We start from the raw sequence: 20,810 nt of genomic DNA on the forward strand, positions 1-20,810 counted from the left end.
GTTGACCTGTGGAGCTTGTCACCACAGCAGGTTGTAGGTGCTACAGATCTATGCAGGTTTAAGGGAAAACGGGCAGGTGCTTGATGGAGAAATGTGAAGGTTACTAAGGACATATAAAATACCTCCGCCTCAGAAAATCTCTGAGTTTGAAATATTGGTGACAGGGAAAGTGCTGGGGGAGACTATTGCATGACCTTACCCTGTACTAATGCAATTAGATTTTGGTCTAGCAAAGCCCTTGGTCTGGCCCAGTATGGAAGCTCATATATTCAAGACATTGCTTATTAATGTCAACTACCTTATACTCATTTCTGTCTTGCCTTGTTAATTAAACCGGGAATTCTTCAGCGTGTTTTCTCAGGTACATGAATAATTATTATTCCACTTTGATTTTAAGTTGTACACACAAATAACAACCAAAAAATCTGCAAAAAAATTAACATTTTGAATAATTCAACCTCAGCCTTTGAAACCAAACTGCAGGGTGCAGTTGCTGGCCAAAGCCTTATTTCCAAGCTATTTATATAATTGGTTCCACTAAATTTCAGAAGTTAAGTCTTTGAAAGGAAGCATATGCCTATGATTAAGACAACAGAACGGTACTCTGGAGATCTCAGTCTGATCTCTAGCAATGCCACAAATTTCCTGCCAGTTTTGGCAAATCAGTGGGCCCTCATCTAGCATGAGACGAGTTTTCAGCAGATGAGCTCATTGAAACGACTTAGGTTCAGCACTTGCAAAAGTGCTTAGTGAACGAGCTTTTCACATCGTTCATCTGTGCAAGCAGTGGAGCGCTTCAGCAAGGACCTTGTTGTAGTGCAAGGAGCTGACCCGTGGCGCAGAGACTACCACCCAAAGCTTTCTGCCTTGGAAGAGGAGGCGAGAGGGTCACCAGGGAAGGGAAAGGCAGAAAAAGAATTATGAAGAGTAGTAACGACCAGAAGGATACTCTTCTCACTTGGTCTCTGAGACCGAGAGGAGTGGGGCTAGGAAGGAGCGGAGCGCCCAAGAGGAGCGGGCCGGGGAGGCGGGGGCCGGGGCTCCCCTGAGGGACGCGGACAGGGAGGCGCGGGCATGCCGAGGGCTGGGAGAGTCCCACACCCCGCAGCCCCCGCAGCCGCAAGACCCATCCCGGCCCGAGGAGCCACCTGAGGAGCCGGGAGCCGCTCCCCGCCTCCTCCCGGAGCCCCACAGCAGGTCGCGAAGGAGCAGCCCTCCTCGCTGCCGCCGTCGCAGACGCCCGGCCCCGTCGTGCCCGGCGGCCCCGGCCCCACGCAGGTGGAGCGGTGCGGCGCCCTCCCGCCATTCCCCCCGGGACGGGGTCCCTCCGCCTCCCCGCTTGTCTCCGCCTTCCCCCCCGGCCCGGCAGCCTCTCCCGCCCCGTCCCGGCGCGGTCACCCCGGCTCTCCGCCCGGCGCCGGGAGGACGCTTCTCCCGGGGCGATGCGCCTCCCCGCCCCGCAGGCAGAGCCCGGTCTTCCCTTCCCATCCGAGAAGATACCGGGATCTGCCTCCTCGGCCCTCCCCCTCTTGCCCTCCCGGCCTCCTCCCTCTCGCCTTCTTTTTCTTTTTTTTTTTTTTTTTTTTTTTTCCCTTTTTCCATCCCCTCCCCCGCCTGTGAAGACCTGGCTGCTCCCCCCGCCCCGTCCTCAGTAGCCGCGGGCGCTGGGCGGCGGGCGGGCGGCGCTGAGCGGAGCGGGGAGCCCGCGCCCCGGGGCTGTGGTCACTTTCCCCTCCGTTCGTCCTGCGGGGTGCCAGGTATGAAAGAAACTCTTCCCGACGCCGGCCCTGGGGGGGAGAGGCTGGCCCGAGAGACCTGATCGTGGCAGCGCTCGGTGGGAAGCCTGGGAGCTGGGGATGGGGGCTGAGGGTGGCCGCCCGTGGACGGGGCAGCTCGGAGCCGGGGACCGGGCGGTCCAAGGTAACCTCCGTAAGGTGATTTTTTTTTTTTTCAATGTCATTCTTACTACAGTAGTCGTTTTTAAAAAGAATATGTGGCTGAGCGATGTCCGTGCCTTGGGCTTGGCAGCTGGAGGGTTTTGTATAAAGCTGCTGTCCCTTTAGCCTGATGGATATATTTTTGATAGGACTAGAACGTGACGCATTTATTTGGTCCTTTTTTTTTTCTTTTTTCTTTTTTTTTTTTTTTTTTTTAAAAAAAGCTGCTTTCACAAGACGGCTAACGGGATGGCAGCAAGTGGCATATTTATTGGGCTTTCAGGGTTTTGTGTCTGTGCTGTGTCCTCTGCGGAGAGCAGGCAAGGAGTCTCTTCACCCTTCAAAACAACCTCTCCTTTACTTCTGATTCATACCCTCAGCATTCGCGCTACCAGCCCCGCGCTCTTCTGCAATTGACACTAATTTCATCCAGATCCGTCACTGCTGGAAGTAGATTTATCTTGGAATGGCAAAAAAAAGCTGTGCCAAGGTATTTAACTTGCAGGCTTAGGAGAAAGGGAACTCCTTTGGATCAGACGCGGAAAAGCAGAGCTTGCTGCGGAAAGCAGGACCGGGGGCGGCTCAAGAGCTGTAGGGTTACAGCCGTCCTCTCCCAATCCTCGGCCCGTTTCAGGAGAACCCTGGGCTTTAACGTGCCACTCCAGAAGAGCAGCCGGCAGTGACGGAACGGGCAGTGGAAAAGTGGCCATCCCGGCAAAGTATCCCCGTCGTTCCTCGGGCTGGTCCTTGACTGGTGCCCGCCCGCTCCCCTCCCGGGGGCTGCCCCGTCTGGCCGTGCTCGACGGCCGGAGCCGCTCAGCGGTGGAGCAGCGGCCGGGACGCGGCCTCTCCCCGCCGCTTCCCCGCGACCCGGAGGAGCGGAGGGACGAGCCCGGCGGCGGGAAGGGCTGGGAGGAGCAGGGGCTGCCGGGGACCAGCCCGGGACCCAGGGGACGGCAGGCAGAGGGTGAAGCCGCTCCGGCCGCCGTTGCCGGGCCACCGGCTGTCCGGGCGCGCCGCCCCGCGGCCGCGGCGGGGTCGGCCGGGAAAGGGAAAGCCCCGTCGGAGGTGAAGCCACTGTCCCCACTGCCATTCATCACACGCTTTCTTTGCTTCCCTCTGCGTGTGTGATTTCAGAAATGAGTTGCCACGCCTGCCGTGCAAAATTAAGTTATTCTTCTGCCTACTGAAACTGCTTAAATGTTGTAAGAGCCAACAGTCGCTGTGGGGTTTTCTATGTAAATCAGAGGAGAGGATGGAATCAACGCACCAATATACAGAGTGAGCACACCAGGAGGAGTGAAGGGGGAAGTGGCAGGTAAGGTTAGGGTAACGATTTCTTCTAAGGAGTGTGTGATTTCCAAAATTTCTTCTCCGTTTTCCTTTGTCAGAGAAGAACCATGAATTCCAACTTTCAGGCCACTTCAAGAAAAAGGCCAAAAGCAGTTAAAGGAGGTGGTTAGTGTAGCAGCTTCTAATATTTTATGGACTGAAAATTGCATTTAAAATTATGTAAACTTAGTTTGAAATGTTCTGACTTTCCTACAATAAAAAGCAAACCCCAGAGCAGAGGCTACACTGAGCAGACCAAGACAAAATGCTGCCAGGTAGTTGGACACAACTTTTCTTCTGTCTGAACTACACTGCCGTGTATATTCACTCTGAGGTAGCCTGAAGAGAAACATTCTAGTTCTCTTCAACTACAGGCCTTCCCCAGAGCATTTGAGATGCATTCTGGTGGATTAAAATAGGTCACACTGGCAAAATATTTGAAGGACATCCTGAAAAGTTAGGACATGGGTAGGTTTTGTCCTGCGAATGCAGAGAGATTTGATGTTAGATGCAAGAATTGAGAAGAACTGAAAATACTTTTAACTGTATACATACGTTTGGCAGCTGGAATGCCAACGAACAGGGAGTCCTCACTGTTAACAGCTGGGTTTGGGAACTGGAAGGAGAATTTCAACATTCTCATGGGGCTGGGGATCTCTCTCTCACTTTCTAGTTTCCATATTCTGTCTTCTCTGAAGCAATTCATCCTACCATAAAGGCAGAGCTGGCTCAAGGGTTCTAATTACCGTAAGCCAACCCAAAATTTCTATGGGAAAGGAGCAAAAGAAAGGAGAGGGCAGAGCAGCTTAGGGTGTGGAGGAAGAGTGGAAATCAGCATGGTGGAAAGTGTGAGTAAGATGTTGATATGTTTTTCTTGCTTCTAGCCTGTAGCCCTCACAGGGCCTTTCCTCCTTCCCCTGGAGACTGTATCTTCTCTCCATTTCTCTCACCCTGCAAAGGTGTCTTTGCAGCCCTCTACACATTTCTGTCCCCATTATCTGGCAAGAGAAACTCCTGTGTTCCCCCTTGCTGGCAACCTGAAATATGCCATGGCTACTGCTGATATTGCTGGTGCTTGAAGTTGGCCTTGCTTAAACAGCAGAGATCAGGTTAGTAAACAGAGCTTAAGTGCATGGCTGTAAATGATAAAGCTGCCTAGTAGGGCCACTGCTCTGGTCTGCAGTGAGAATTACCATTTTAATAAAATTCCTTGGCTTGGATTTCTTCCAGTTCTTCTGAAATGTATTTAGTTCATTACAAGCAACAAGTGGTTCATTATGATTGATGAAAATCTTGGCTTCTAAGACTGCTTGGGTAAATAGAGAGCACTTGAGTATAGTATTTCAAATGGGAGGCTCCAACGCATCTATTGAGGGTTATGAGTTTTGTTTTTTTCCTTTTTAAAGAAAGCCATAGTACTCCACCCATTTGCTTGCAGAAAATCACTGTATAAAGAAAAGTTAGTTTATGGGTCCATCTGGGAAGAGTTCAGCCATCACAGTGGAATGATATCAACCCAGGGACCTCTAAGATTTTCTATATGAACTAGCAGTTAGTGAATGAACTTTCCTTAGGGCTCACAAAACTCAACTACAGAGAAATATCAAATGACCAAACCCCAAGGAAGGCTTGAGAAGTGGAGGAGTATTCTAGGAAAGAACATAGAAAAGGCATTCTCGAGCCTGACAGAAGATCTGGGTTTCTTAATACCTTGTAGCTGTTCAACAGCTATGTTAGAGCAAAGCAAATTTAAACCAGCTTTTCTGCATCAATTTTAGTTGAGGTGGACCTTTTGTCAGTCCAGAAAATCTATTCCTATGTTCTCTCTAACAGTATTTCTTTATTTTGACACCTTATCATTTATCCATAGATATTTAATAATAATTTCTCTTCAAATTTATTACTAATTGAAGAATAACCAAAGCAATACTTTGAAGGTAACTTCATATATTAAAGTTAATGTTTATATATGTGCATTTCTGCTATACCAGTAACCTAAACTGGTATGGCCAGCTGTTGACTATCTGCAAAATCTTGTTCCTGGGACGACTCTGCTCTTCTTTTAAAACCTTCAGATAGCTCTTAGTATGACGGCACACATGCCAGAGCTTAGTGCTGTGAGTCACTGTAAACTCCAGATGCTTTATGAAAGTCCATACATCTTCTCCAAAACCCGGGTTAGCTACTTCAAAGCCAGGGGGGCTATGTTTATACTGTATTGTAAAATGTATTTTATACATATCCAAGTGAGTAAATTCTGGGTGAAGGTTGGTGTTTCATGCAGGCAAAGGTGAAAAGCACCAAAAATTATGCTAAAACAAAACCACCCTCTGAATTTGACATCAGAAGCAACAAGCTATGTTTGAACCGCAGTGCTTAGTGGTAATTGTTACCTCTTACAGACAAGAGCTATGTCTGTATGATGAAGATGCCTCAAAATTATAGGAGTTTTTTGTCCATTATACAGCTTTTAAAGTGATGTTACCACTCTTTTTTCCATGTTGCACACATACTCCTCTTTTTCATGCTAGATCTTTAGGTAGCTTGTAACCAGGCTGTTTCAATGGATGGCAGTGCTCATATTACTCTAAACTAAGCTCAAGAAAAGGAAAGCAGTTATCTTTGCCCTGGTTTACACTGCCATTACAATGTAAACCAGAAAGCTTAACCACATACATATCCTTGAATTGCTTGGCTTTTAAAGTTTAATCATAGGCCCTTTTTTTCACACAGCTGAGGTTTCCATGTAATTGGAATGAAGGACATGAGAACAAAGCACAGCTTTTCCAAGGACAGTGGCCAGTAGTTGGCTAATGCCACTGGCATGACTGCTGCCAAAGGAGAAAAATGGTATTTTCAGTCAGGTTTTGAGCTCTGAATCAAGACTTCTGGGTTCAGTTTCAGGCTCTGTCACAGTCTTCTAACAATTTTACATTCTTTCTTCATGTTTCCCAACTACAGATGGTAATAATACTGCTTTTCGTGTTTCCCATTTAAAGTATTAGCTCTTTGTGTGGCGCATCACCCCATCTAGGTGGGGCTTTCCACTAGTGACCATAAGAAACAAACAGCACAGTTCCTGCAGCCTTTGTGGGATCCTGCTGGAAAAAGACATGTGATGAGTCAGCAGACTTGTCCCTCCTACTTGGCTGGGCTTTCCTGTATGTATATAACCAGGAGACTCCTCTAGACCAGCAGCCTTCTACTTTCCTCACTCACCTGTCCCTTCCAACCACGGATTTTGAAATTCTTTGACATCCTGAGAGAGAATCAGACACCCACGCACAGGAAATGAATGAGGGTTTGGCGGCCACGGCACACAGGGAGGTACAAGGCAGCATCTGCAGGATAATGGTGCCTTTCAGAGCAGCAGAAGCTGAAAGCATTTATGATGAGAATTGCCACCTTGTTTAGGTGCCCAGGTTGCTCCATCTGTCACATCCAGACAACATAAACTTTGAAAGGGGCAAGAAGATCTTTCTAATTTGGGTCCTTGGGAGAGCAATTTGCAAAGTGACATTTTCCATAGCAGGCAGATTCACAGGTCCTAGCTGGATGAGTAATGCAGAAGTGTTGGTGACTTTTAGGTCACTTAAAGCTGCTACTTTTTGGCCATTAAATGAGAGACCATAATTGATCTGTTTTCCTAAGGGTTCCTAAGTCTCATGAGTGCAGCCTGTCTGTCCATCTCTGCCTGGATCCCAACTTTTGGATGTGACTTTTGAACATATTAGTAGTTTACAACCATGTTCTACCCACAACAAGTGTCACAGAATCACAGAATACCAGGTTGCAAGGGACCTCAATGATCCTCTGGTCCAACCTTTATTGGCAAAAGCACAGTCTAGACAAGATAGCCTGGCACCTTGTCCAGCTGAATATTAAAAGTCTGCGATGTTGGGGAAAGCAGCTATAGAGAAGATAAATGTAAAACATTATTACATTCCTACATGACAAATAAAACCAGGTTGCTGTACAGAATGGAATGACTCAGACTGCTGCCCCGCTGAGGGAAAAGCAGGTAAAACTCAGCTGTTTCCACCTTCCAGTAGGTAGCTCAGCATGGATGTTGGCTGACTCATCTGCACCCAGCTTGCTAGAGACTGTTGAAAGCATCAAAGGCAATACAGGGAATATTTGAGGCATTTTAATTTTGAGAAGAATGCTAAATTCTGTTTCACTGATGTCAGTGCTAATATTGCATGATTGTACTTTGAAGATACTAAGATAACTGTGTGTATTTCCAATGTGTATTTTCAAATTTCTCTTTCTTGTTTTAGAAAAAAATAGATAAGATGGAGCACATGTTACTGCTATTCATATTTTGCATACCTATATTGGGTCTCACTAATGGAACAGAAACTGAACAAGATTTTACTTGGCACTTAAAGAAGATTCCCCAGATTGTGAGCAGAAGAACTTTCTCCCTTGACAGCCCTAAATTTGAAGCAAAACCCAAATTAGAGCTGAACAGTGTATGTGGAATTGAATGTCAAAGGAAATTGCCGGTGCCAAGCTTGTCTGACTTGAAGGACCTCTTATCCTATGAGACAGTTTTTGAAAATGGCACACGTACCCTGACCGAAGTGAATGTCCTTGGACCAGTGCTTGAGCCAGTTGGAAACACAACCGTACAAAGGTCTCCGAGAAAGAAGAGGCAGATATATGGAACAGACAGCAGGTTCAGCATCTATGACAGGCGCTTTATGACCAACTTTCCGTTCAACACAGCTGTGAAGATCTCTACTGGCTGCAGTGGTGTTCTCATTTCTCCCAAGCATGTGCTAACAGCTGCCCACTGCCTGCACAATGGCAAGGATTATGTTAAGGGCAGCAAAAGGCTGAGGGTGGGCCTGATGAGGACAAAATCCAGAGGCGACGGCAGGAAGCGCAAAGGTGGTAAAAGAAGTAGGAGAGAAGTTTCTGCGGCCCAAGAGGACCCTGAAGTTGCCACAGGAAAAAGGCGACGATACAAAGGTGATGGGAGAAAGCAGAGGAGATCTGGGAGGAAGCAGGAGACCTCAGATGGCATGCCCTCCTTCCAGTGGACCAGGGTGAAGAGTACCCACATCCCGAAAGGCTGGTTTAAGGGTGTCTCTGGGGATATTGCCCTGGATTACGATTATGCTGTTCTGGAGCTCAAGCGTCCCCACAAAAGGAAATACATGGAGCTGGGAATCAGCCCGACAATCAAAATGATGCCTGGGAGTATGATCCACTTCTCAGGTTTTGACAATGATCGGTCTGGGCAGCTGGTCTATAGATTTTGTAGCATTTCTGATGAGTCCAATGATCTCTTTTATCAGTATTGTGATGCTGAGCCTGGCTCCACTGGATCTGGTGTCTATCTCCGTCTCAAGGAGCCAAACAAAAAGAAGTGGAAACGCAAGATCATTGCAGTTTTCTCTGGCCATCAGTGGGTGGATGTCAATGGTGAACAGCAGGATTACAATGTAGCAGTAAGAATTACTCCTCTCAAGTATGCCCAGATTTGTTTCTGGATGCATGGGAATGATGAGACTTGCACACAGGGCTGAAAAGACCTGAACCCAAGTCGCTTAGCCACCCGCATTACCGTAGAGCGAAAGTCTGCTGCAGCAGGTACTGGAAGAACATCACTCCGAGTCAGGATGTTTTTAAACTCAGAGCTCACTAGTAATGTAATAGTGACTTGAGGAACACTGAATTGCTGTCGGAGGGGTAGAATTGTCAAAAAAAAATTTCGAATTGCAATCAGCCCTAAATATGCACTTAAAATCCCAACCATATTTATGTTATTTGCAATCGTGATAAATTCAAACCATTTGCATCAGGAAAAAGATGAGTACACCTGTCTTTTTTTTTTTTTTTTCAAGGAAAGGAGTGAAATATCTCAAACTGGTATTATTAAACAACATCTATTTCTCCCAATGGATTTGCTTTTCTCAGGGTTCTGTTCCAATTCTTCAATGCAAGTTGTGCATACAGAACATTACTGTGTATGCGGGGTGATCCAGAGAACTGCATGAGAACAAGATATTATTTTGGCATTCTCTGAAGACCACAGCTCCATGATGAGAAGCAACAGTCTAGTTCATGCTTGTTAGTTTGGAAAACTTCCTCCTCTGGTTGCTCCAGGAAGACTTCCATGGAAATCCTGAATTTCTGTAGCAGAGGACCTTAAAGATAAGTTTTACTTCATTTCTCAGTAAAAACAGCAAGAAGAAATTAATGAACATAGAAGTTTCCATGTTTGCAAGAAGAAGAAACATCAGGACGTAATTTAATGCCCTTAAATCTTCTTTGAGAAGCTATATCTCTTAAACACATGCATTTGCCTACTAATTAGTATTTGGAGAGCTGTAGGTTTAGTTTCTAGTCAAAAGTTTAGCTTTACCACTGGAAGAAGTCACTGACTTCTGAAGTGGCTATCTGACAATCATTTAGAGCTTCACAGATTTTTAGGGTGCTAACCATTTTTTTCGGGTTTTATAAATTACTTTTATAAGAGTTCAGCTTCATAGATAGGATAGTATGTATTAGGCTGGGAGTTGGAAAGTAATACTTTAGGTTGGCTTTATATGGTTTTGCAAAATGGGTAGTTTTAATCATGTCATATTCAGACTCCACCTCAACAGGAGTTACAGCATTGAACTAAAAGATTCTGCCAACTAAATTATACCATCTTCTGAATGGTAGAATAACTGTCCTGTACATTATAACAAATATCTTGTTTGGTATTAGTGATAGTTAACAAATAATTTCATTCAATGAGTTTGCTGAACCATGTATTTAATGAAAACACAAAGAGAGCTTACCTTTTACACACTTTTAAACACAAATCAGCTTTTAAAAATTGTTGTTGACTGCTACACAAGTCTATATCTTTTATTTTATATCAAAATTTTGAAGCACACAGGATTGTTATGGTGCTACGTTAATCTAGTAAGATAAAATGATACTGTGTATTTCCAATCATATCCTTTGGGTTTCAATACTTTTATGATTATTCACTACCACAATACTTCATTCTTTTGATCATAAGTTTATGCTGACCAAAAGACATTTTCTTCCTGTGCTGAAGAAAAAAAATATAACAAGATTTTAAAACAGTATTTGTTTGTTGGTATCTTTAAAATATGCTTGTAATATCTTCTGATGAAATAAGATCATTTTAATAACCCACTTTTTTTGTAGATGATCGGAAGCATAAAACCTGACACTTGGAATGTGCAGGCAACTTTCTTGGTCATATTATTGCCAAAGCATAAAAATTTAAGACTTGCTTCCTTACCATAACTCTAACAATATTTCATTAATTGAAAGAGATGTCATTTTAAAATATAATATTTCTTTTAATGTCAGCCTTTTCAGGGAACACTTTTCTTTCCCCTTTTTAAAATTTTGTGATATTGTGTGATTGCAGAAAACTAATAATAATTTTATAAGCTTAGAAACTAATGTCTAAGACTTTAAGGTTAATTATTTTTTATTGTTGTTAACGTCTCTACTAAGATGTATGGCTTTGCTGACAGTAATTTTAAATCACCTCAGTCCAGTGTTTAATACTCTCACACTATGCAATGAGCCTACAATATTCTTTAGCTGGCTCTGTAATGTTTTTCTTAAGTGCCTTTTTTCATAGTTACTGTGACAAATAAGGTACCACATTGTTAATTTGATACAAGTCTACCTAGGTCCATAGATTTTGTTACAATTATTCTCATTGTTGATTTGGGTCCAAAACCACGGTAAGATGGCTTAGCAAATTCTTTGTTTTGTTGAGTCTTATTTAGATGTACTCCTTAGGAGCAGAAATATAACCTATTTCTGTGTTAGTTTGGGAATCAAGGACAAGGTAAGAATGAAAAGTTTTTACATCAGCTTTCAAATGGTCTTGTTATAATAATCATTCAGCATAAATACCTCAGCCACAACCTCAAGTTCTCATACCAGGCTTGGTGACAAATTTTTATCCTCAGAGGATAAGTATTAGATGCTCAGTGCCCTATTTTGTGGTACTAAGAGATTGGAGAGGCTGGCCAGAGCAACAAAAAAATTAATCAAAACTATATATATATTCAAGTCTTTGTGTCTGAATGCACATGCACAAACACACACAAATATATAGGCTTGTAGAGCGTGTGCCATTTTGACTGGGTCAGCACCTTCAGACAAGGGAATGCAGGCATGAGAAGACCTGGACAAAATGTTATTCCTATTGTATTTGCGTTCTGGGCAGCATTTCAGTCTACCACTTGGCCTAATAGAGAAGGAAATGCTCTATGTAGGTGTTGTGGCTGCTTACTACAGGGACTTCTGAAATAGTTCACAAATTGAGTGCTTATACATTACACCAGGAGGTCAATGTCTGGTATAGAGCTCTTGGTACCAGCCACTGCAAATGGGACAAGAATTTCTAAGCTGTGATCATCTCAGATTTCCTTAAGAAACTGCAGATGTATCTAGTCATCTATGAGAAAATACAAGGAGTGGGTGTCCTCAGTAAGTAGATCAGCTCTGTTGTTGTCAAGGTCACCAGCATCAAGGCTGGATTTCCGGCCCAAGAAGGGGACAGAGCCCTTGTGATGTTCCCCAAAGGATTTTTCCCTCTTTCAAATGCCAGGCTGTACATAATTTGTTTTCATCAGTACTAACGCTTTTCTGTAACAGTTGCTATAGTAGATCTTTTTCTTTAACTGTATTCCTGGCTTTAGGAGAAAAACAAACTCAGTCAAATCCCTTTTCTGTTAGGGGGCTACTGGCAATTTGTAAAGTTAACAAGTAAGTCTTCCCCGGGTCAAAGACAAACCTCATATACCAACCATTAACACATGCAGACCAGCTTCTGCAAGCATTTGTGCATGAGTTTAATTTGGGGCTCTGAAACATATGATGGAAGTCAAGGGGATCATCTGCAATGTGAAAAATTAAATATAACTTTGTATTATCTTAACAAAAGAAAAACACAATATTAGGTAGCAAAATTATTTCTGTTACCTGAGGTATAGTCTACCCGATACTTTTAAAAACTCCTTGACTCAGTTTATAATTTACCATCCAAATTTTGCAGATGCATGTGTCTGTATGGAGGATGAATCCGCACAGAATGTGGCTTAAGTAAAAAAATTGTTCGTTTGCATCTGGAGGAGAAAAGCAGCTGTGGAATTCCTCCTGTCCTGCTGATAAGGAATGACCTGGCAGCAAACAGCAATTAATACAGAAAGAGAGAGCAGGAGAAAAAGATGGTATAGAAGAGCAGAAAGATGGAGGTGGTATGCAAGGGATAAAGAAAGTGTGAAAAGTAACAGATGAAATGGCTGCAAGGTAGCAAGGGGACCTATTGTCAGAAAAAGCAGGCAGCTGATAAAGGAATAACAGTATAAATTAAGATGTAAAAACCACAAGTTACATGAACAGTCTCCTTTCGCTGTTAAAGTCAAGGCTGTTCTTCCCAGCCAAGCGCATCAAGGAAGCGGCTGTGAGAAGGTTCAGGTTTTGGCAGGTACAACCGTCAGGCAGGGGGGTTTGACTCTGGTCTATAATCCCTGCCCCAAATTACAGGGATTATGCTTGTGCTCATTTAGGGTCCTTGGGAAGCAACAGATCCATGTCCTGGCCAAAAGGCTTATCAGTGTGAACTCCCCAGCACTGCGGGTCACCAAGAGTGGGGTGGGTGAAGGGGGTTTATTTCACTTGAAAGTTTCTCAAACCTGAACATTTGTCGGGATTTCTGTAAAGGCTGTTTCACATTGGAAAACAAAACAAATGAACAAACCAACAAAGACAGAAAAGCAACAAACCAAACAAAAAACCTCACAACAAACAAACAAACAAACAAACAAACAGAAACAACAAACGAAAAATCTCAGACTTGAAGCATTTAAATGTTGGGTCTATTTTTTCATGTACATACAAATTCTAGGGAGAAATTTATTTCAAATACCTTCTGTTTGTGTTTGGTATCTTTGTAGAAATTTAATCAACTGCTTCTAATTCTAAAGCAAAGAATATTGCAGATACTTCTGTTTACAAATTCCTGGATTAAAGAATGAATGGGGAGAAAAAAAAGTAAAGAATATTGTTAAATTGAAAGCTTAAAATTGCACACTAATCTCAAAGGATTTGGAAGTATATTTGAGTCCCTGTTGCACCAGCCTTTTTCTCCAAGTGTGACATAGCATTTAGCTTAAAAACCTCCAGAGGTATCTTTGATGATTCTTTAATGTTCTTAACTTCTTTAAGACTGACGGAAAACTTCAAAAATGTGTTTTTATATTATTTTTAACTGCACAAAATGACAACTCATTTGGGAAAATAAATGCAAACCTTTGATATATTGAGACATTATACAATGCACATACTATGTCAATAAATATTTTCTGTTGTTTTCCTTTTCCTCTGTCATGATGTAGTTTGTTAGCTATGGCAGTGTTGCACAAACTCCCTTCTGTAAATGCTTGTAAAAGGTTATCAGTGAATCATCTGGGACATGGTCTTACAAGATATTAATGTTTCTTTAAATTTGTTCTGCGAAAAAAACCTCCCTGTCTACTCCTGTCTTCCAGATAATTACTCCATGAGCAAATTTGATGGGTAAAAAAAAAAATTGATTCAGCAAGGAAATGACTCACAGACTGTGCCACAACTTATTAATTCTGAAATAAGTAATTGGTTCAGTTTCTGCTATTAGCTATTGTTGTATTTTCTCTCCCAGAGAGCTGTAGAACAAGGCCAAATTAGAAGTCTGTAAAATATTATAATCTTGGTTCTCAGCATTATCTTAGCTCTGTACCCTTGAAACTGGTGCTGATTTCATCACTGACAGTAAAAGGAGAGATTTTTGGCAAGGATAAGAGCTGCTGGAAATCTTTAATGGAAAGTTTAGAAATGATTACAGCAGTGATTAACGGTGTGTCTAATACAATCGATATTTAAGAGGGGTCTGGCAAGGGCTTCCCCTCCAGCTCTGGTGGTCCTTAATGGAAGAGGCGTATGAGCCACAGGGGAATAAATATCGACAGCCTCATCGCCCAGACCAAAGTCCATGTGAGGCTGGCAACAGGATCTAAATTTTTTCATTGTTGTAGTTTACCTTTTGCCACCTTCTGGAATAATGTCTTAGTGCCTGAAAAATGATTCTCAGCCCCTACCCAGTGGACACAAACAGAAGCCCAGGGGTGACAGCGTTGTCCCCTTCAGGCTGCTCACAAGCTACTGGTTGCTCCTGTGGAAGATGCGTTCCAAGATGTGCTGTGGGTCTCACATTCCCATGGGCCCTGGGGGACTTGAACTGGCACCCCATCCAAGCATATTTTCAGCCCTAAAGCATACTGATACAGCCCAGTCCCTTGTCATACTTCCAGTTCCCATAATCTTTAACAAATGCTCAAAAAGCCTTCACTAAATAACAGCAACTCAAATCCACCAAAGAAGTGGAAACTTATGTTGGTTATTACACAGGTTTTCCTGAATAACTGTTCATTCCTCCTGCTTGGAATATTTCTCTGAGCCTTGATAAAGGCTAACACATCAGCTGTTGTTGCTAAGAAAGAAGATCAGATATACTGGAAAAGCTATACAAATATTTCAGAAAGATTGTCCCTCTTGGCAATTATCTATGCACCATAATTATTGCAGTTGCTATGGCTCTACTTCTTTTCCATGTGAAAGAGTTTGAAAACATTGGAGGAAACCACATTGGGCTGTTTTTCAGACAAATTACTCAGCTGCCCTTTGGCTGCAGTGACAGCATTCTCCCACCCCTCCCCCTCCAGTCTAATTTCCAGCTTTATGGATTAAATGCTGGTTTCAGTTTTGCTTAATCAAAGATGAAAACAGCCAGGGCACAGCACATGGCAAAGGGCCTTTTGTGTCCATACCTCTCTGGGGCATTTTGGAGCAGGCTGGGCCTCAAGGGAGAAGAGGACATGAGAAGGCAAAGGTGAAGACAGTGGTCACCCCCAAAAAAGTACAGTGCCTTACTAAATGGAAGAAAACATTATTTATATTTTTCCTACAGTGAAAGGCAACCCTAGTTTTTACATTCCTTTGCTTTCTCTTGAATTATTAACTCATCAGCTAAATATTGTTGACTCTTGTACAGGAGCAAAACATCCTGCTTGGTGGTGGGGATACAACATGCCCTCAAATGCCAGCAGGGGTTTCCCCTCCCAAACACACACACACACACACACACACACACAACACACATGCACACACAAAAAAGAGATTGCAAAGTTACCCTAAAGGGGATTTGCTAGCAATAAAAAGGAAAAAAAAAATCTAAGACAAGCACCAGATTTTTATTTTAATAAAACAGGGATATTTTGAAATGTATGTATGCATAAACACAATGGAGACTTTGTAGATATGTGTGGTGTATGGGTTTTTCTGCCATGCTTGTCTATGCAGGCTCTGGCTGCATTCCAGAGCTGTGGTGAGCTACATGGTAAAAGAACAACCAGTTGCTGGTGGTTTAACCAACATCTTCCCACAGGGACAGGGATTTGTTTTGTTACCAAACTCCTGCTGCTTATTGTGAGTTTGGACTCAGACCTGGTCTTCTTAAATGGTGGACATGAACAGAGGCTTCCAGGTACATGGCCACTGACATTTTATCGTTTTATACATTTTGCTGTATTCATCCATGGAGTATGTATGGAGTCATTTTTAATAATGGTGGGTTGAAACGGTAAGCTTCAGTAATCAAACACTGCATCCCTTTCTCCTCTCATTTACAATGGTGAACCTTAGAAGGAACTTTGACCTACTGCATAACACATGTATTTATTTGTCATAGAGCATTATACACTAGGCACTTATGATCTGTAAACAGGTTTCTTTCTTTTAGAAGGAAATAAAAAGCAAGCCAATCCTCAAAAGGGAAAATAGTTTTGACAGTGTTCAATTTAGATATGATACTTTATTGCCTATAAATTAATCTGTTACAACAGTGATCTGTGACCAAGTAATGCTGCTTATATGACTGATGTGCTTGAGTTATTCACTTCTTGCTTATTGATTTTTCCTTACTGGTTGGGACTAAATAAAGTCAGACATCTGTGCAACGACCAATGTGAGGTTAGTTTTCTGTCCATACTGTGAAAACAGTGTCCACAAGATTAAAAAAAAAATACAGCTGCCACTAATTGCATTTTACTACCTTTAAACTGGTAGAAAATTGTCTTAATGGGATTACAACTTTAGAAGTAGTTTTGGCTCAGTTATTTTGATGTACAAATCCATGGTACACCACATGCACACACACAAGGAGAGGCAGCTTTAAACTCATCTTTAGCTTGAAGGCTCTGCAGAGATTGCATTAGTTATTTCCAGCTACAAGCATAAAAGAAAGGCCACAGAGTGTGTGTGCATTTCTTCTCAATTCACCCATCACCTTTGCATCCTTCACATTAATGACACCAACCTTTCCCCCACCCTATGCTTTATGCATTCATCATCAGGCTAATGAAGCACCTTTTCTTGATTTCCTTTTGCATATTGGAAGGTTTACAAACAGACCACTTTGAACTTGTCAATGTGTTTTTTTTCACATTAGTCCTATCCCTAGGAATTGTTTTTCATGCCTTTGACTCTTAGGACAAATATTTTTATAGTGGGGAAAAGTTCTGGCTCTCCCTGTTCCAGTAATGTATGGAACTGATGCTGCTGCTCCCCTCCAGGACAGCTGGGAAACATGTGCCTCGGTCCTACAGGCAACAAACTCCATCAGTTCCCTGTTCACTTCTGGGTGCTGCTTCAGACTGCTTCCCTTAGTCTTCCAAGAGATTTACATCAGGCATGCACACAGCTGAGGGATGAAAGTGACTGGGGAACCCATCCCAGCTCCACTGCAGAGACACTGAAGGAAATGCAGCCAGGGCAGGTCAAGACACCCTCCTCCCAGTATTCCCGTCACTGATGTACAGGCTCAGACGTCTCTCGTCCTGCGAATCTTGTGCTACAACTCTTCCACCACACACAGCACATCCTCCCATCCCATCCCATCCCACCCTATCCCATCCCATCCCACCCTATCCCATCCCATCCCATCCCATCCCATCCCATCCCATCCCATCCCATCCCATCCCATCCTTCTGGGAAAGAGAGCTCCTCGACTGCATGGAACGGTGCCAACCAGGGCCCCAGCCAGGAGCTGCGCCTATGGGGGTTTCCCTGCAGGGCTCACCGTGGCTCGCCTTGCTCCAGCCTCTCCTTGAGTGCCTCCGTTGGCCAGAGCATCTGCACAGTCCCACTGTGCCTATGCTTCCTTGGAGTCCTGCCCTTTGGAGCAAGACTAACCTCTCTCTATGCTTCAGTGCCTTTTGCAACTTCATCTCACATTTCCCTGCCCATCTTGGGTTCTCTCTGTTGCTAATTCCACTTCTTAATTTTTTAAATTGGTCCACTTTGGGGTTTTACCTCATTTTCTATTTAAACACCAAACACATAAAATTAAATTAAATAAATAATGCTTGACCACTAGTGCTATACAGTGAGGAACTTGGTTTTCTGTCCAAGAGAAACCACTTCAAAGTGCTATTAAGGTAACAGCTGCAAACATAGAACAAATCTGGACCCAGCCTTGGGAAATGCTTTCATAAGCTCTGAGTCAACATAAATGCAGGCTGTCGGCTGAAGGAGCGATCTTGTGACGTGCCTTACAAAACAGCTCCAGGCTGCCTTGACAGCATGGATGCTGACTGAGGGAGAGGACACAGGTACTGGACCACAGCAGCAAGCACATGGTTTCATCTCCTAGACACATCCTCCTCTCCGAGGGAAGCTTTATTTAATTTCACTGTTTTAACTGGCTGCAAAAATAACAATAATTTTATGCTATTAATTAGATTATACTAACTGGCCTGTAAATGGCTTCCGTAGCCTCTCAAGTTCCACTGGAATAACAGTTTCAAATGAAAATGGAATGATCCCCGGCAGGGAGATGCGCCTGTGTGGGAGCCACATCTGCTCAACACCTGGAGGAATTTGGCAGGGACCTTCTTGGTAGCTGGCTGCAGGGGAGGTTTATCACACCAGTTTTTGAAGCCCGCTGCCCAGGTAAAGTCTCGTTGCAGCAGCACAGCCTTCTAGGGCTAATCCAAGAACTAACCCTGGAAAAGAGAAGCTGTAGATGTTGTAGATAGGTCTTGTCTGCAGCGTTTCTTTACAAACCATTTTTAAAAGAGAAAATCCCAACTCTACAGAAGGGCTAACACCTTCATATTCCAGTGTGTGCAGTGAAGAACACCTGCCTTTCCCCCCCTCAATACCATTAAACAACATAAACTGAAAGCACTGTAAATGTTGGAAAGAACATTAGAAATCCCATGCTTCGCTATATCCCTATACCAGTCCTTTTTTTTAACACACAAGTGGGAGCTAGGGCTGTAAGTGTAGTCCATTTGCTAAGCCCAAGCTGGCCCTTGTGTGCTCATCTCTCACCACATCAGACAGAGCCCGTGTACAGAGTGAAAATTACATAGTCCTGGGACAGGGGGGTGCAACCACATACTTTTCCAGGCCACAACACAGTGGGGTTTTTTGTTTGTTTGGGGGATTTTTTGGTTTGTTTTGGTTTTATTTCTATATGGCAAAGGATAAGCTTCAAGGCAAGTATTTTTAGACATATAAGAAGTCACATTTCTAGATCTAGAAGCCACCTCCCTCCTCCTAATTTGCAAACAAAATTTCTGTAAATTTTTGGGCTTGTCTGGCAATGTCACTGTGGAACCAAGTGTATCATGGGAGAAACATGATAAACCCACAGCTCAGACATGTCAGGCTGGTGGGAAACCAGGTTGTCTATGAAGCAGACAATTTCTAAAATAACTGCAAGATTCTGAGCCATTCTTAAAGATTACTTGACATGACTATTTTCTACTACCTATTGACTAAGTGCATAGAAATAATCTTTTAAAGCAATTAGGGTTTTCTGGGGGGTTGTTTTGCTTTGTTTTCATTTTAGTGGGATGCCAATGTCATTATTCCCTCAGCAGAGAGCTTTTTAGGTACCTCTGCTAAATACAGAATGAGGGACAATCCAAAGTCAGTATCTCCCAGTGGTGATGATGATCAGCCTTCTACAGATGTGAGAATGTTTTGGCAGATATCTAAACAACATTCAGATAATATGGCCATTAAAACCCACAAAACTTTCCGTGAGAGCAAAGCAGTTCAGACCTGTGTCATGGGCACATTACAGCTGGTAGCCATGTTCTGCCTCTCCCCATTGCCTGTTACACATTCATAGCATGTGAATGCAGCTCAGCTAGCAAAGAAAATAAACCTGCACTCTGAATCTGTTAATGCCACCACCACCTTTATTCAAGACATGCCTAAAATTCTCCCTTCTGTCATTTCCATCTACTGGCATCATTATATTCATTGGGAGATCCCCCCAGATGGGTACATTCACCGTCTTGCAAGCAAGTACCCTGTTGCTGACCCCCACCTGCACAGTAGGGCATCTCCCATCAAACACACTGCTCCACAGGCTTGTGTATCAGGCAGCTTCCAGCTTGCAACCCAGAGAAACTGCTGATAAACCAGCTCTACGGTGGGGAAAAACCAGTTAGAGTTACCAAACAAAGTATATTACATTTTTCCAACCCATACATAGCAGCTTTGTTACAAAGAAGGTACAGTAGCAGATTTGAGAGGCCCTGCTGAAAATATAGGTATCAAGTGTATCATGTGTATATATACATATATATGGTACATTAGTGAATACATTATGTGTATATATAACTGTACATTACATACATAGTAGTGTGATCGTAAATGTGATACTCAAATGGTATCTGAGGAGGAGCTAACGATGCTGCCACAGCATTTGAGACACCCATCTTGTATCCACACACCACCCTGTCTCCTCCCTCACCTCTTCCATCACCCTCCAGAGACCTGCAGCTTCTTATTCTTTCTGTCTCTCCTGCCAGTGACCCAAGGAAGCCACACGTGGGAGGAACAGAGTTTGAGGATGCTGCATTCAAAGGGCTGAGGGAGGGTGTATGGTCCTGTCTCCTATAGAGCCCCTCTGCCCTGCTGTCTTTGCTGTATGCCTTCACTCCACTATTGTGTCCCGTTTTGGATGCTGTCCTTCACGGGAGGTGCAGACCAGCTGAAGATAATGCAGAGGATACCAAGACTGACCAGATATCTAGAAAACTACAGAAGACACAGGGCATAAAACAGAAGAATGACCATGGTAACCGTCTTCAAATACCTTTGCTGCAGCAAAAAAAAGTGGGAGTATCTCCAGAGGCAGAAGAAATCAAAGTTCAATGCACAGCGAGGACGAATCAGGTAATACAGCAGCAGCAGCTTTCTCAGCATGAAGGTGGTGATGTCACAGAGTGGTGTTTGGAGAGGCTGTGGTGTTGCAATTGATGGAGGTCTTTTAGAAAAATCTGTTGGGGATTACACAACCTTGGCTTTAGAGCAGGGGAACAGAGTAGGTTGCCTTATGTTTTCTACGATTTCTATCTTACGATCCTGCCCAGCAGTCTTAAAGTGGAAACTAGACATGCTCTGAATGCGTTGCCTTTGCAGTGGAGT

At 43.4% G+C, this 20,810-nt stretch overlaps 1 protein-coding gene across 5 annotated transcripts; it reads left to right on the forward strand.

The window, feature by feature from the left end:
- Positions 1-1,178: 1,178 nt before the first annotated feature.
- On the forward strand, positions 1,179-16,321 carry PRSS35 (serine protease 35). 5 transcript variants are annotated; one of them, XM_065056418.1, is made up of 2 exons: positions 1,179-1,757; positions 7,550-16,321. In XM_065056418.1, the coding sequence occupies exon 2, from the start codon at positions 7,565-7,567 to the stop codon at positions 8,804-8,806; it is 1,242 nt and encodes a 413-aa protein (XP_064912490.1). In that variant the 5' UTR covers positions 1,179-1,757; positions 7,550-7,564; the 3' UTR covers positions 8,807-16,321. The 5 variants fall into 5 exon arrangements, with proteins under 5 accessions (XP_064912490.1, XP_064912493.1, XP_064912489.1 ...); XM_065056421.1 differs by lacking the exon at positions 1,179-1,757 and adding an exon at positions 1,797-1,920; XM_065056417.1 differs by lacking the exon at positions 1,179-1,757 and adding an exon at positions 1,798-1,934.
- The last annotated feature ends 4,489 nt before the right edge of the window (positions 16,322-20,810 follow it).

Source organism: Columba livia, chromosome 3 (assembly GCF_036013475.1).
Source record: "Columba livia isolate bColLiv1 breed racing homer chromosome 3, bColLiv1.pat.W.v2, whole genome shotgun sequence".
NCBI lineage: Eukaryota > Metazoa > Chordata > Aves > Columbiformes > Columbidae > Columba > Columba livia.

Bases quoted from the DNA above. Each gene is read 5' to 3' on its own strand.
- PRSS35 (XM_065056417.1), top strand. From the start codon at position 1,857: ATGGGGGCTGAGGGTGGCCGCCCGTGGACGGGGCAGCTCGGAGCCGGG. The intron at 1,935-7,549 runs GTGATTTTTTTT...TTCTTGTTTTAG, and splicing joins TCCAAGGTAACCTCCGTAAG to AAAAAAATAGATAAGATGGA.